Below are 16,227 nucleotides of genomic sequence, written 5' to 3'. Positions count from 1 at the left end.
GCCGAGCGTGCATTTAATAGCTCGCCATGGCCGTAGCTCGATCGCCCAGTCTTTGCTACTAGCTAGCTGCCAGTTCTTTCTTGGGGGTGGGGGTGGTATGGTTGGCATGGAGAAGTGGAGGAGGACGATGGCGGCGGCCGTGGTTGTCATCATGGTCTTGGCGGCGGCGGTGGCAGCGGGTGGCGCGGCGACGGATCAGGCGGCGCCGCAGCGGATTCTGCTGGACACGGACATGGACACCGACGACCTCTTGGCGCTCATGTACATCCTCAAGCAGAACCGCTCCGAGTTCGAGCTCAAGGTATGTGTAGCGCTGCGGTGGCCTGCAAATTACCAGCGATATGATCTTCCTTGATTACCTCTTTCATTTCTTGCGTCGCAATCATATGTGGTTTTGCATTAGCTATGTCGACCGATAGTTGGATGCCTTTCACCGGTTGATTTAAGACGGGAATCTATGCCTTCTAGCCCCATTTGACAAGACGTCGTCGGTTAACCAGCATGCATATGGCTTTGTGAGATCAACTACTAATTATCAAGAAGCGGAATGAAACGAGTCGATGTTAGAACTTTCTGCGTAGATATATATGTTCATGACTGAAGCATCAATGCACCAAGACAGTTAAATCATGATCATGATCGCTAGTTTAAAAGAACGACTGTTCATACATATGAGCGACGTGAGATGACTAAACATGGCCAGACAAAACCGTGCCTGTTGACTAACCATGTAGTTGTGCAGTAGAACAAATGGACTCTGACTGCACAAAGAATCATGTTCACGAGTTTTGCTACACCTACAGACTAATTCCACGAAATTGAACTTACGGGCCAAGGTGGCAACATCTGGTTGGAAACACAAGGGAAGGGTCCACAAAGTGAAATTCAAGGGGGTGGATTATTAGCGAGAATTGACTATCCAATTATGATTTTGTTTTTGCGGATACTTTTAAATAAATCATAGAAATCGACAGGTTTTGCGCGTTATGTAAATTTATGTTGTTTTGCTTTCTAGTACATCATTGATTTTTTTTTCTCTCACGACACGAAAAGTATTTTTTATGAAAATTTAAAGCATATAGTAGGCATGACAATTTGCGTGTATTTTTTCAAAAAATTGTCATTTTCAAGTACTTATAACAATCTGCTGTTCATTCCTGGAGCGCTACGACAAATATTTACTAGAATATTCCCTGAAAGAATAAAAACATTGTATTTTCCAAATTAGACCTAAGGTGTGAGGACAAGCATCATCTCGTTACCTGAATTTGCAACTCATGAATCCTCCAATCCAAGTTTTCGATCACTACAACGTCCGGAACCGGATACCGATCACTTTCTAAACTAGTTGAGCTACAACTGTCCCGGAGACACTGGTTGGATGACAAATTCGTATTTGTGCAGAGAAACGAAGGCAGAACCTTCTAACTGCAAAGTTTGACCCAATAAACTAATCCGAATTTAGCTGGTCTGTGGCTGTGTCATTAGCCAGGCATCATCATAACTAAAGTACAAGCTAGTGATCGATGTTGACAAGACGGTGATGGAGAATCTTAACTTTTGCCTTACTATATTACACTGCCACACATATGTGAGCGCCATATGCCCATATCTCCCAAAAGTAATCTGGCCAAAGGAAATAAGTGAAGTACAAAATGTATTTCTTGAGGTTGGGCGGTTGGAACTTTGAAGATGGTATAGATATTAACAGTTTCTGATACTCTTTTTTTCTTTCGGGTGAACAGTTCTGATTCCTTTTCTCATTATCATGGAGTGGGCACTATGAGTTTTATCTGAATAGAATATTTTTGTGGGACTATATTTGTGCTACCTAATGTATACTTTGTCTACCGCTTCAATTTCTTTTTGAGAAGAATATTTCTAGGAAGTGTGCTATGCATCTGCAGTACGCCAGCGGAAATTAAAATATGGATGGAATTGGTTTGTTTTTTGTGTGCAAATGTTACTGCTAGTTTATCAAATTGGGAAAATGTGAATGAAAGCGATACCTGTCTTTTAAAACTATGAAATGTCAGAGAAAATTTAGGAAATCGATATGCGTTTGCCTGGGAAAGATCCGTGGCACATAAGATGGATACAATATTTTGTAATGCATAAGATGAATATAATATGTAATGCAATTTTAATTACGTGGCTCAACGTGAATAAAAGCTCTAGAAATCAATTAACCTCTACCTGACATACGATGTTAGAATGTGCTCTCCCTACTTGTGCAAGATTTGCAAGTGAACATAGTAAAAATCATATGCATGCATTATCTCAAAAATTTCTAGAACGGAGGGAGTATGATTTTGTTGGGTACTGTGGACATACTTACAATATATAATTGTTGTCAAAACTGTACACTTCAGAAACCGTGTCAATGTCTAAATACCATTTCGGGGGGGGGGGGGGGGGGGGGGGAGGATTTGAAACTAATTCTATATTGCATATTGGAATTTTTTTTTTCCAAAGTCAAATTGTGTGACCAAGTTTATAGAAATAAAATAAAGATTTCATGATGAATCTGATGTTAATATTTTTTTAATATTCTTTGTCAAAGTTTATGAAATTTGACTTAAAAAATTCTAATATGCAGTATGTTTCCTTTTGAGTTGAATCCTACATACTTAAGTAGTTGATTCTCACTACTAATATTGATCTAAACATGCACACACCTCATTAACCCCACTACCTATATTTTTTTCAACATGTATGGGAAATATTTTTTATGTACTATTTCTCTCAACATGCACACATCCTACTTTATCAACCCACTGTATTTCTCTTAACATTCATAAGAAATACTAATTTTATTTTATAAAAACATTGTGGGATATTATATAAATATTTCAAAACTATATAATAATCAAATAAAACAAATATTATGTATTTTTAGCCTTCATTCTCATATTCAAATCCCAAACAATCAAATCTCATCAAAATACCAATTCCTGCAGCAACACGTGAGGTATCTTCTTGTTTTTTCCCCTAGAACACATGTATCATCTTTTTTTTGTGTACGGGGTATCATCTAGTATGTGCTGTGATTTGGAAATGGGGAGGAAGATTTTTGTTTGTTTGAGGGAAAAATGGGGAGGAAGTTTTTTTTTGAATCTAAACACACTTTATTAATCATAGTGAAAAAAAAGAATTCCAGTCCCTGAAAAGAAGAATGCTCAGGCAGGAGCCGGCCCAAATACAGAAAAAAACAGAGGTAGCAGGTTTTCTGCTGATTGTGGTGGATTTGGGCCGTGGGCTCAAAACTTGTGAACTGGACGAGTTACCCACTTCTCGCGATTGATGATGGCTGACGGCGAAGTCGGGCCGCCGTCGGTTCCCTCAGAAAAAAAAGGTCGGCCGCCGTCGGCGAGGATCCGGCGACGCCCCCACTGCCACGCGGACGTACCGAGACTTGGTAGCGTACTAGCGTGTGTGCCAGTGGGCGATGCTGAGGGCAATATCTGGCTGTGAGGACCAAGGTGGCGGCGCAGCGTCGGGTGCAGGCTCATCGAAATGGGGCGGCGATGGTGGCGCCCCCCGTCTTTCAGCGCGCGTGGGAGGGGGCGCTCGAAGGGGTTAGGTTGAATCTTGCGCGTTCCCGGGCAACAAAGAGAATTAACGGTGAGAAATCGAGGCAGTCATTCATTTCTTCTCGCTAACCACTCAAGAACAATGGAAAGATCTAGCTCGAATCGGAGAGCTGTCTTAGGAGGTGGTTGTGATTTTGTGATCTTGTTACACTAGGATGAATTTTCTGGTACTGGTTGCAATTCTGTAAATTTCTGACGACATGTTTGACGATAGCAGTAGATGGTTCTCTTGCGGTTGTTCACAATAACATGACAAATTGCTTCTTTTCTATGCATTTGCAGGCAGTTACCATCAATGTGAACGCGTGGAGTGATGCCGGGCATGCTGTGAATCATCTCTATGATATCCTCTACATGATGGGCCGCGACGACATTCTGGTTGGCATTGGTGGCGACGGTGGGATATCAGATGCCGGCACCATATATCCCAACGTTGGCGGTTATTTACCTCTGATTGACCAGGTATGTGTTTTCTCATCCAGTTGCTGTGCCGTTATAAGTGGTATAATTTAGGTATAATTTATCAAGGAAAGACATCTAAATCTTTTTCTAGGTGATTCTCTTTTTCGAAATGTAGGTACTAATGTACAGGTTAAACTTTAGGGGATCACAACCGTCGGGGACTGCCGGTACAGAAAAGCTGTTCCTCTGGAAGGTGGTGGACGGTTGGACATTGACACAAACTGGGGAATTAGGAGGAGCTTCCTTCCGCAGGTATATGCCGCGTGCATAATTTTACATTCCCCTTTGTACAGGTATTGCATTTTGATGTTCAAAAGATTGGTCGATTGTCCACTGCTGCATTATAAATCAAAAGTTGTTTATTTGTCTAATGTCTCCGGAAACTGGTCATATTTGACCTGATGTTTGGGTAGTTTTAGGACAAGCTGATTATGGAGAATCTGTGGTGATAAGTGAAAACACTGTCTGATAAAAAGACACAATATAGCGAAAATGTTTTTGTTGCCCTCACAGAAAGAATATGTATATCGTCCGTGGCGAACCAGCCCTGGGGCCAAACAATGCAATTTGAGGAATACTTATGATATCACACCATCACATTAGTGTCCTTTCCGTAAGAAATATGCCGTGGTACTCTGCTTATCTGTTTATTCATTACCAGCTCCAAGTTAGCAATTTTTAATCCATAAAGCAGGGAAACAGAAGATATATACCATTTCAGCAACCTACAACACAGCAAGTAATGATCGACACAATATCTGCTGGCCCTACAACCGTCATTCTCACAGGGTCACATACAAACTTTGCCATTTTCCTCATGACTTATCCACACCTGAAAGGAAATGTCAAACACATATACACTATGGGTGGTGGTGTGAGATCGAAGAACCCGACAGGTTGCTGTCCAAAAGATGTTACCACAGCTTGTACACCACAGCAATGCGGCGATATTGGTAACCTGTTTTCTAGCTACAGTACCAATCCCTATGCAGAATTCAACATATTTGGAGATCCTTTTGCTGCATATCAGGTATACGTCTTAGATTTGAAAGAGGCCGTCTGTCTTACCCTTTTTGTTTGCTTAAACTTTGAAAGTGGAATTTCTTATTTCCGACAAATCTGTATCTCTATATTTGGAAATTCCTCCCAAGGAGCAAAGCCATAGTCAGGTCTCATTTCTTGTCTTCTAGTTTCTGTAATACATTCTTAGGCTAATATTAGTAAAAAAAATCCATGCTGACATACACAGTAGATTTATTACTTCCCTTTTGTGATTAAGTGCCCGCACAATCATATTGTAGATTCTAGTGCAAATAGCTATGTATAGAAGAATTCAGAATGAGAGTGAATTTGTTTCTGTATCGATGCTGGGAGTTAGCATTACTGATGGGGTAGCCAGCTTGGGTTCAATCATTACTTCTCACTTAATAAAGTTCGGTGTTGTCGAGGTTTGTAAGTTGTCTAGTAGCACCATGTATCTGCCGTCTTTTTCTTTTTCCTCTTGTAAGGTGCTGTCCGATGTAACTCCTGGCCGGTTGATGGCTTTGTTAATTCAAAGCCGGGCTCTCTCTCGAGCCTTCGTTCTAAAAAAATAAAGTTCGGTGCCTAGTTCCTCCTAGGCATCCCTCATATTTGTTTCATGTTAAAAAACGCCAGGAGCTATTATTCTTCTGTCGTGATAAGCATTAGGTGTTTGTTACTGGTATATGAACTTGACCTTTCATACTTAATATAATACCTAGATTATACCGGAACCTGTCTTTATTCACAACTGTGTCTCTTTAGTACGCCAATAAATTATCTAATATGTTACCACTTCAGGTGTTTCATTCTGGCATTCCAATCACACTTGTCCCTCTTGATGCAACTAATACGATTCCAGTCAATGAAGAGTTCTTTTATGCATTCCAACAACACCAAAGTACATTCGAGGCAGAATACTGTTTCAAGTCATTGAAAATGGCTCGAGACACATGGTCTGATGATCAATTCCATGCAGTAGGTTCATATTCTTCGCCCTTGCAAATTAAACTTAATTCAGTATAACATAGGATTTTTCTTATTTTTTCCTTACCATTTCCTTTTTGTTTTCTTGGCCTAATGCAGAGCTATTTTATGTGGGATTCCTTTACTTCTGGTGTAGCCATATCTGGCATGCGCAATGACAAGGACTGCCTGCATGGAAATGATTTTGCTGAGCTGGAATACATGAACATTACAGTAATAACTTCAAATGAACCATATGGCATATATGATGGCTCAAATCCATTATTCGATGGTCATGCTGTTCCCAAGTTTGGTCTTAAAAAGGGTGGAGTTCATAGTGGTCATGTTCAAACTGGAATTGTAGATAGCTTCTGTATTATAGAGGGAAGTAGGAAAGGGAGATGTGAGGTATGGTATAGTCAAATTGATTTTTACAGTTGCACAATTTGTTTATATAAAATATAGTGGACTTACATTAATTTCAATGAAGCTACATTAAATTTTCTCTGACCCGTATGTTTATCTACCATGTCCTGCTATTGCCCAAAACAAAATGTAAAAAAGGACTGTTCAACGGAACTCAAGTTGTGATTTTAATATATATACAATTTACTACCTCTGTTGGGAAATTGGTGATGTTTTAGACACTCTGACACAGCCTCCAACATGTATCTTTGACCGTCGCTTTTTACAGGGGCAGACCCAAAAATGGCTCAAATTTCAAATATCTTTTTAAATACTTGAGAAAAAATGCTTAATTTTAAAAGAAATTCATAGTAAATGCCCCCACTCCAAATTTCTTGTGGGTCCACCCTGACATTTTATACGTATATGTTAACGAAAAGTATGAAATTATATATTACGTGAATACTTCTGGTGACAAATCTAATTATTTAATTTATGCCTCACCAATCCAAATTTATTTTATATTGCAAGTCAAAGTTAGGAAATTTTGACTGCACGTTTTCTAGGAAGTTTTTTGTATTTATGAATGGAGATAGTAATGATGAAATGAAGTAGGAGAATGGTGCAGAAGTTGCTGTTTAATGGTGGATGAAGAGTGTTCCCATGTTGCAAGTGAATTAACAAATTGTACTGTGTATGACAAGTTTGGCTAATTAATATTTGTTCTCAGGATGGATACACTAAGGAAATTTCTGGTCTAGAAGCAGTCCGTGTTCGTGTTGCCACAAAGGCTAAATCAAATGTGGATAAAAATAGCCGTTTGGATAGGGAATTTTTCAAGAGCTTCCTAGAGGTAAGCCCCATGCAACACGACCTTGCAGGCCGTATGATTCACAACTCACAAGGTTAACAGTTCTCTTCGAGACACAAGTTTTGCAATTTCTTGAAAAATATCAATGTAGCCTGTACAGTGCAATTGTCTTAGTTTTAAGGAAAAACAATATAATTATCACGTACAGCTTCCAACTAATTTGATTCCTTATGTAACAATAGGCAAGTTACATCCATATTCCTCCAATGTATTCTTGATAATTCAATTTAACTTCTGATTTTGAGCTTGTTTATCCTACATCAGAAAACCTCCCCAAAATGGATTTGGGGTGAGCGCCACTCCTGAGCTTAGAGTGCCATACCGAAAGAATAAATATTTGACTTTCATTAAGCCAGCCCCGTATTGCTGCTTTACCCTGGATGTCCATTGCCATTAGCCTTTTGTACTTACCTAAGAGCAACCTAAACTATGTCTCCAGTCACAGAGTTGTACTCCCTCTGTAAAGAAATATAAGATCTTTTAGAAAACAATATGAAGGAGTCAATGCACATTGCACTCACATACATGTAACATGAAACAAAATCTGCCTCTAAGCATGTCAGCAATCATTTGTGTGTGTCATATTGGTTCTTATTATAGTAATAGCTGAACTGTGGCCTGCAGGTCTTAACTCTCCGTGATAACACAGGCCGTTTCGACATTACAGCACAATTTCCATTCTACAGAGAGGTTCTTTACAAACCAAACTTTGTTAACAAAAGTAGAGGGAAAGTAACCATCTTTGATATGGACATGAGTGCTGGAGATTTCGTCTCCCTTATATATCTCTTGAAGGCGCCTGTTGAAGAAATAGATTTGAAGGTACCAATTGTCTGCGACGATGCAGTAATGTGCCTCCGTACAATAAAATGATTTTTGTCTCTATTTTTCTCTACAACAGTACGTTTGCTATCATGGCTGTAGGGGATTTTCGTCAGCGGCAATGGTTGGGCGAATGCCGCAACTATTGATATCGTTTATGACATTCTACATATGATGGGTCGTGATGACATTCCTGTTGGCCGTGGCACTTCCACCGCGTTAGGCACTGGAATCCTTGGCTGCAAGTATGTCAGTGCTATTCCCCAAGGGAGTGGTGGACTTCTCGACTCTGACACTCTGTATGGACTAGCTCGGTCTTTGCCACGAAGTCCTAGAAGGTATGTCCTTCTACCAAATGACCCAAATCTGAGTAATGAATGTGGTCTAATATTTATAACCCTGTTATTTGAATTATTAGGTACACTGCTGAAAATTCAGTAGAACATGGCGCTCCTAGAAATACTGGTAATCCGGAACTTCGGCAACCATTGGCTTTTGAAGTTTGGCAGTCTGTTAAAAAGCAACTTGATCCAAGTGAGAAGATCACTATACTTACCAATGGACCTCTTACAAATTTGGCCAATATTGTGCTCTCTGACAGGAATGCAAGTTCTGTAATAAAGGTCAGTTGTTTTATATCTTTTGGTTTCATGCAATATGAACTGCATTTTGAACTATGATAACGTCATCTTTAGCACTGTTAATATTGAATTACATGTTTCTCTCTTCTGCAGAGTGTATATGTTGTTGGAGGCCATATCAGAGATGAAAATGATTCAAACGGCAACGTGTTCACTGTTCCATCTAATAGATATGCGGAGTTCAATCTGTTTCTTGATCCCCTAGCTGCGAAAGTAGTTCTAGAATCCACTATGGATATCACTTTGATTCCTCTTAGCTCTCAGAGAAAAGCTTCTTCCTTTCAGACTCTCCTTGAATCTCTGGAGTATGCTGAAAATACTCCAGAATCAAGTTTTGTCCTCCACTTGTTGTCATTGCTGCATGACTTGCAACAGAAGCACCGGCTGTACCATCATATGGTAAAGGTCTTCGGCTCCTTCTGTTCATTTGTTACAACTTACTAATTTTCAAAAAGAAAAGAAAAGTTCATAGTTTATATCAGCTTCCTTGCTGTCTGAACTGGTTATATTTCAAATTGCTCCTGCCGACGAACTGGCGTACTTACTTTCTGTGTACGTGCGTCATGATTTCTGACCATCGAATTTTGATTTTGATTTTTGAGGAGCCCAAGGGCCATGCTTATATTGTTTTAACCAATACCGAGGATACCAAACCCGCAAGACCACAACTATTCCATCTCAAATTGCTGTAGTTTACTTTTATACATGATTCAATACTTTTTTAAGAAGTACTTATCATATTTTTTGGCCCATGAATTGTCATAATCGTAGGGTATATTTCTGGGAGAACTACTTGGTGCTGTTTATTTGGTGGAAGGATCAAACATGGAACATTCATTATTACTGAAGCCAATAAGCATTATTGCTGACAATACAACAAGCACGGATGGACAGGTGGTAGTCAACGAACAGAGTGCAAATTTGGTGAAGGTACTAGAGGATTTCGATAGCGACGAATATTACAGTCGAGTTGCCAACCATCTAGGCAACATGGAGCGATCTGCCGTTATTGGTAGTTTTACAGAACAGAGGGCATCGTGGAGCAGGCAACCAGATAACTTGAGAGTACGCTGACAACTTTAACACAGTATGATAAAAAGTTCATTTTCCTTACTGGATTAGATGCCCCAGCTTATCGGAAAAGTGTAAGCCCTTTGCTCCTTCTTAGCATTGATAGGAAAGTTCTTGCAGTTTTTGGACCTGTATGTAACTACACTGGTACAATAGATTTACCTTTTCACAATGAAATATCTTAAAAGCAACTTTGTTTTCTTCTCATTTTCTTTGCTTCACAAATCACAACCATCATGTGCTCAACGGTATCATATCAAGTTCCCCTGGCGAAGAAAACATTGTACCCTACAGTTTTCCTTGAATTGCTGCTATGTTTGACTCTCCGACACGACAAAGCTTCGAAGATCTCATTGGAGTATGATTCAGCGGAAAATTCTCAAAGTTTTTTCTAAAAAATATGGCATGTCAAGATCGTGGAGCAGCATAAACACTGGACTCAATTGGCCACCCATCTCAAGCAGAACAGATGCGTTGAACTTTTGAGACCGGAGCAGTAAGTTCCTTGGACTCGTCCACCCTGGTGCCTTGCAACCACAATCTAATTTTCCACACATGTTCTCATTCTCGGGGGAAAGAGGAAGTACCCAACAGTGGGTAAAGCTATCGCTTGTCGGAATTCTCGGCGACTGGTGGATGATTTGGAACCACCCGGGTCAAGCAGGCCGCTGCAAATGGCAGGCAATACGATGGCATCATGGAGGTTTATCGGCTCCCCTGCTGTCGCAGGGTTCAACTTGTTGCAATGCTTCATGGGCAGGCACAACCGGGAGGGAGGCGTGAGGGCAACTCCAACGCGGATCACCTAATATTTAGACACGGACGGTGCGGACATTTTTAGCCATCTAATGCTAGTCATCAAATGTGTGAACTGGTCCGGATATTCAAATTTTCTCAAATCATGCTCAAACTAAGGCCAACTCCACCGCGCGACCCCAAACGGACGTCCGCTTTGGCCGGATTTTGTCCCTTTGGATAGGGCGATGGGGTCGTGTCCGGGCGTGTCTCTGGGATGCGGTGGCCGTGCGCCCAGCGCGCGGCCGCATCGTTTGGCCCCATCTTGTCCGCCTCCATATTTAAAAAAGAACAACGTTTCAAACATCTTCCTTTCATGGAATGTTTTGTGGACTCTCGTCCAAAAAACAAGGCCCTTTTGTTGCGCGCTGGTCGGATCTTGGCTAATCTTCATCCAACATTGGCAAATCAACTTGTCCTCATCTTGTGTATATGAACCCGTGCGAATGCTCTTCCTCCTCTTTTGTGCTTCCGCTCTTTGGGTGAGCTCATCGATGAACAATGGCTCGCCACCAATATCAATGTCATTGCTTTCTTCTTCATCACCATCACCTTCGCAATAGATATCATCGTCTTCATGCCACGAGTCACCATGGTCGTAGTCAGCACGGTCGTCGGCCTCTTCATCGGCAATGTACTGGGCGCGGCCATCCTGACTTTGGGTCTCGTCGGGGTCGTAGGCACGGCCCTGCCCAACCTCGAAGATCACATCCTCCATGAACTGGTTGTAGAAGGGGTCGTCGACCGGTGGCGTTGTTGTTGGCATTCCGTCGAACAAGACGCGGGGGGACGGCATGGTGCCCGTAAACGGTGGTCGTGCATGCTTTCTTTGCATCTCCACGGACGGCGGCCGGCCGCCGTTGCCGGACCCATGCGTGACATTGAGGTCGATGACGGCCGAGGGGTGCGGGGTGGACGGCGCGATCACGCCAACGTCCGGCGACCCCGAGAAACGGGTCTAGGCGTTGTGCCTTGGCGGGGGAAAGCCGGGCGACATAGGTGTGGTCCGTGACGTCGGCGACTGGCAGTGCGGAGGCCGGGCGACCGACGAGCTTGTGCTCGCCGGGCAAAATCCATGGATATGAACCATCCCATAGACGTGATAGATTGTATTTTCCATCAGATGAAGAGTGATCTAACCATGTGCTTTAATGGATTACACAGTGTTGGCACATTTGAAGGCAAGCAAGCATGGTCGGAGACACCCCCCCCCCTTCCCCTGTTCAAAAATAGAAAATATATGACATCCTGGTGATTCTTGAAAGCCGTACTATAAACAAATGGTACACTTTGGAGAAATAGGTGGGAATCAACTCACATTTCACCCACAAAATCACCTAATGCCAAGAGAGAGCACCCCTTAAATCATTATTTCTACATTTCTCTGGTGTCCGCTGAAAGCTCCAGACTATAGAGTTGCAACTCTTTGTTAACCTAGGAGAGAACCTGAAATATCTGGGGTTGGAACCTTCATGTTGTTTCTAAAACAACCTCCAGGAACAATATAGGCTTGCAACCCCTGTGTGTTGCAGCTCTCTGTTTTCCCGAGAGGCTACCCGAATACTGCCATGAGCCGGTTAGAACCTTTGGGGAACACATGACAACTCCATAATAGTTGGATTTTTTTTGGGGGGGGGGGTGTCTATATAAGCCTCCCTTCTTACCCATGAGGAATGGGACGACTCCATTCTTTCTCCTCCATTGATTTCAATAGATCTTGGTCTACACTTTCCCCAAGCAAAAAAGATTGAACCCCCTTGAATCCGTCATGGATCTTATAACTCTTGGAGTTGTGGGTGCTCCTAGATGGTTGGAGTCCTTTCAAAAGCTTCCAGCTATGGTGTGGTCCGGAGAAGTTTGTACAGTTTTGTTTGTCACCTCAACACGAACTACAAGTGAATTGGATCCCTTCCTTTGTTGGGAGGCTCAAGGAGGATAGGTTGAGCCTCAACGACATTTGAGAAGCTTCGGTGTACACACCCCTCCAACAAAGATTAGCACTCCTCCAAGAGTGTGAACTTCGACATACATACTTGTCTCCAACTTATAGTTATTAAATTCCCAGTTCCTTTACTTTGTGCATGTGATTGCTATCTGGGTAGTGTGACATTTAGGTCGTTCCCACCATAGTGCATAGCTAGAGAACTTACTTATCTACACTATCCCTTACGTTGTTGAGAAAAGCTAAAACTTATAGTCTCCTATCACCCCACACCTCTTGTTGACCTCTTCAATCTTTTCACCTTGGGCAACTATAGAGCCTCCCATGTCCTTTAAACAATATAAGTAAACAACCATGTCCAATTAGGCAGAGTACGAAAAGATTAAATACAATCACCCTCCTCAGGCTCCAATGGGAGGTTGGATTTTATAAATATTGACTTGCATCTGTTGACTCGTACTAACCCCAAATTGAGGGATTTGAAAGCCTAACTTATATATTCAATAGGGAAGCTACTTTTGATCCTGTTGTAACTTCCTACATTTTGATGGAAACTGGCCTTAGAGGGACTTCTTTGAAACAATCCAAAATTGGACCGATATGTTAGACAACATGACACACATTGTACAAGGACTTCAAATAGATAAATTTATATATCCAATTTTGTTGAGTTTTGTACACACACAAAGAGAAAACAGGAATATGTGTACATCCTGCAATAAATATAATTATTCCCATAAAATGATAAATTGCAATAAAAATACATCATTATGCTTTGGAATTAATGATATTTTTGGATGTATCAATTTTGTCAATCTACGTCCTTAGTTTAGATGTTGTGATCTTCTTAATTATGAATTCCAAAAAATCTTGAGCAGAGAATGATAGGAATACATAGGTACTTATCCAAAATAGATTCTTACTTGGGTATATACTAATGATGTTTTAGTTTTTTATAATAAGAAAAATATGATGAGGTCAAAATAAAAACAATAAACCTAAAGGACATTAAAAAAATGGATGGATTCGTGGATCTCTTGGTGGATCCATTTTTGCGCCCCGAAACGCAAGAGGCTTCTAGACACTGAGAAGTTTCTATTAAGTGGGTGACTTATGGTTATCAATTCGTGGAAGCATATGTTGTAGTAATTCCTTCCAAAGTGAAAGGACATCTTAGTCCCTACGCGGGTTTTGGTAATTTAGCCCCATTGTAAGTGAAGCAAAGGTGGTCTGACACCCCCATGACAAAAAGAACAGAAGAAATGGTGTTTATGCAATTATGCTTAGTTTTGTGCATTATTTGAGTCAATGGAAACATCCCACTATACATATGGATTGAACATGGAACAAGTGGGGATTCTTGCCTAAAAATGAATCCTATGAGGCAGTTGTGCCAAAGCCAAAATTCATATGCACTTGAATGTGCATGTTGCCTGAAGTTTTGGCCCGAAACATCTAGACTTGATCCGGTTAGGCACTCATGGATAGCTCAAAGTATTTCCAGGGATCCATTTTATCCCGGAGACTCTGGGTTTGCTCAAAATCTGGAAAGTAGCATATTTGAAGTGAGCATATATAAATCCCTCTTCTTATCCAAGTGAGTAGTGACCAGATCTGAAGTATGTACCGTAGTTGACCATCTTCAGCTTGCATCCTCCCTCTATAGCCGACCAAAATTTCCTTTTCTTGAGATGAAAAGAAATTGAAGATTTAGATTTGTGGTTCCACCAACAAAGCTTTGACTAACCCCATGTTTATGTGCTTCATATTGCTCCTGGCTTTGTGGGTAACCCTGGCGAGTTTGGTGTCACTCAGAGGCCTCCTAAGTGTGATTTTGTACTCCCGGAGAGTTTTTGATGGTTTGGAGGTCATGTAAAAACCTCCCACTAGTGAAGAAAGTAAGGGCGCTTGTTAACCGAGGCTCTTAGAGAAGAAGGGCAAGGCATTTGGTGTCGCCGAGGGCATTCGTTGGCCTCCACCTCCCTAGCGGATATTAAACACCCCCAAGGGTATGAACTTCAAGATAAACCTTCGTCTTTGCGCTTGTGGTTATCTCTATTCCATGTATTTACTTTCATTCGTATTGTATTGTGTTGAGTTGTTTATCTTGTTGCTAGCTTAGTTTGATTTTTGAGAATCTAAGATACCTCAATCTTAAAAGCAACTAAGAAATGGTTAAATTTTGTAGTCCCCTATTCACTCACCCCCTATAGTCGACTGAAGGAAATATGCCCTAGAGGCAATAATAAAGCTGTTATTTATATTTCCTTATATCATGATAAATGTTTATTATTCATGCTAGAATTGTATTAACCGGAAACTTAGTACATGCGTGAATACATAGACAAACAGAGTGTCCCTAGTATGCCTCTACTTGACTAGCTCATTAATCAAAGATGGTTAAGTTTTCTAGCCATAGACATGTGTTGCCATTTGATCAACGGGATCACACCATTAGAGAATGATGTGATGGACAAGACCCATTCGTTAGCTTAGCACTATGATCGTTTAGTTTATTGCTATTGCTTTCTTCATGACTTATACATGTTCCTCTGACTATGAGATTATGCAACTCCCGAATACCGGAGGAACACCTTGTGTGATATCAAACGTCACAACGTAACTGGGTGATTATAAAGATGCTCTACAGGTGTCTCCGAAGGTGTTTGTTGAGTTGGCATATATCGAGATTAGGATTTGTCTCTCCGTGTATCGGAGATGTATCTCTGGGCCCTCTCGGTAATGCACATCACTATAAGCCTTGCAAGCATTGTGACTAATGAGTTAGTTGCGGGATGATGCATTACGGAACGAGTAAAGAGACTTGTCGGTAACGATATTGAACTAGGTATGGTGTGAAGGAAATATGCCCTAGAGGCAATAATAAAGTATTATTTATTTCCTTATATCATGATAAATGTCTATTATTCATGCTAGAATTGTATTAACCGGAAACATAATACATGTGTGAATACATAGACAAACAGAGTGTCACTAGTATGCCTCTACTTGACTAGCTCGTTAATCAAAGATGGTTATGTTTCCTAGCCATAGACATGAGTTGTCATTTGATTAACGGGATCACCTCATTAGGAGAATGACGTGATTGACTTGACCCATTCCGTTAGCTTAGCACTCGATCGTTTAGTATGTTGCTATTGCTTTCTTCATGACTTATACATGTTCCTATGACTATGAGATTATGCAACTCCTGTTTACCGGAGGAACACTTTGTGTGCTACCAAACGTCACAACGTAACTGGGTGATTATAAAGGTGCTCTACAGGTGTCTCCAAAGGTACTTGTTGGGTTGGCGTATTTCGAGATTAGGATTTGTCACTCCGATTGTCGGAGAGGTATCTCTGGGCCCACTCGGTAATGCACATCACTATAAGCCTTGCAAGCATTGTGACTAATGAGTTAGTTGCGGGATGATGTATTACGGAACGAGTAAAGAGACTTGCCGGTAACGAGATTGAACTAGGTATCGAGATACCGACGATCGAATCTCGGGCAAGTAACATACCGATGACAAAGGGAACAACGTATGTTGTTATGCGGTCTGACCGATAAAGATCTTCATAGAATATGTAGGAACCAATATGAGCATCCAGGTTCCACTATTGGTTATTGACCGGA

The 16,227-nt window shown here is 41.1% G+C and overlaps 1 protein-coding gene across 7 annotated transcripts; it reads left to right on the top strand.

Moving 5' to 3' along the window:
• Window positions 1-10,042, top strand: LOC109765672 (nucleoside hydrolase 3). 7 transcript variants are annotated; one of them, XR_005753721.3, is made up of 12 exons: window positions 1-301; window positions 3,876-4,055; window positions 4,197-4,307; window positions 4,750-5,085; window positions 5,877-6,057; window positions 6,162-6,449; window positions 7,177-7,299; window positions 7,942-8,139; window positions 8,242-8,477; window positions 8,558-8,762; window positions 8,874-9,179; window positions 9,552-10,042. XR_005753721.3 is itself a non-coding variant. In XM_020324456.4 (12 exons), the coding sequence occupies exons 1-12, from the start codon at window positions 98-100 to the stop codon at window positions 9,852-9,854; spliced, it is 2,667 nt and encodes an 888-aa protein (XP_020180045.3). In that variant the 5' UTR covers window positions 42-97; the 3' UTR covers window positions 9,855-10,042. The 7 variants fall into 7 exon arrangements, 3 of the variants coding, with proteins under 3 accessions (XP_020180045.3, XP_040242701.2, XP_020180044.1); XM_020324456.4 differs by having other exon boundaries at window positions 42-301; window positions 5,877-6,053; XM_020324455.4 differs by lacking the exon at window positions 1-301 and adding an exon at window positions 3,283-3,624 and having other exon boundaries at window positions 5,877-6,053.
• Window positions 10,043-16,227: the final 6,185 nt, after the last annotated feature.

The sequence above is a fragment of the Aegilops tauschii genome, chromosome 1 (genome assembly GCF_002575655.3).
Source record: "Aegilops tauschii subsp. strangulata cultivar AL8/78 chromosome 1, Aet v6.0, whole genome shotgun sequence".
Taxonomy (NCBI): domain Eukaryota; kingdom Viridiplantae; phylum Streptophyta; class Magnoliopsida; order Poales; family Poaceae; genus Aegilops; species Aegilops tauschii.
Note: the sequence above shows the minus strand (reverse complement) of the source record. Positions and strands in the feature narration are given on the sequence as shown.

What these genes read in the sequence shown, in the direction of transcription:
- LOC109765672 (XM_020324456.4), top strand. Translation starts at nt 98, where the DNA reads ATGGTTGGCATGGAGAAGTGGAGGAGGACGATGGCGGCGGCCGTGGTT. An exon ending in ATCCTTTTGCTGCATATCAG is followed by an intron (nt 5,086 to 5,876) that starts GTATACGTCTTA and finishes TTACCACTTCAG; the next exon opens with GTGTTTCATTCTGGCATTCC. An exon ending in CTGATGATCAATTCCATGCA is followed by an intron (nt 6,054 to 6,161) that starts GTAGGTTCATAT and finishes GGCCTAATGCAG; the next exon opens with AGCTATTTTATGTGGGATTC.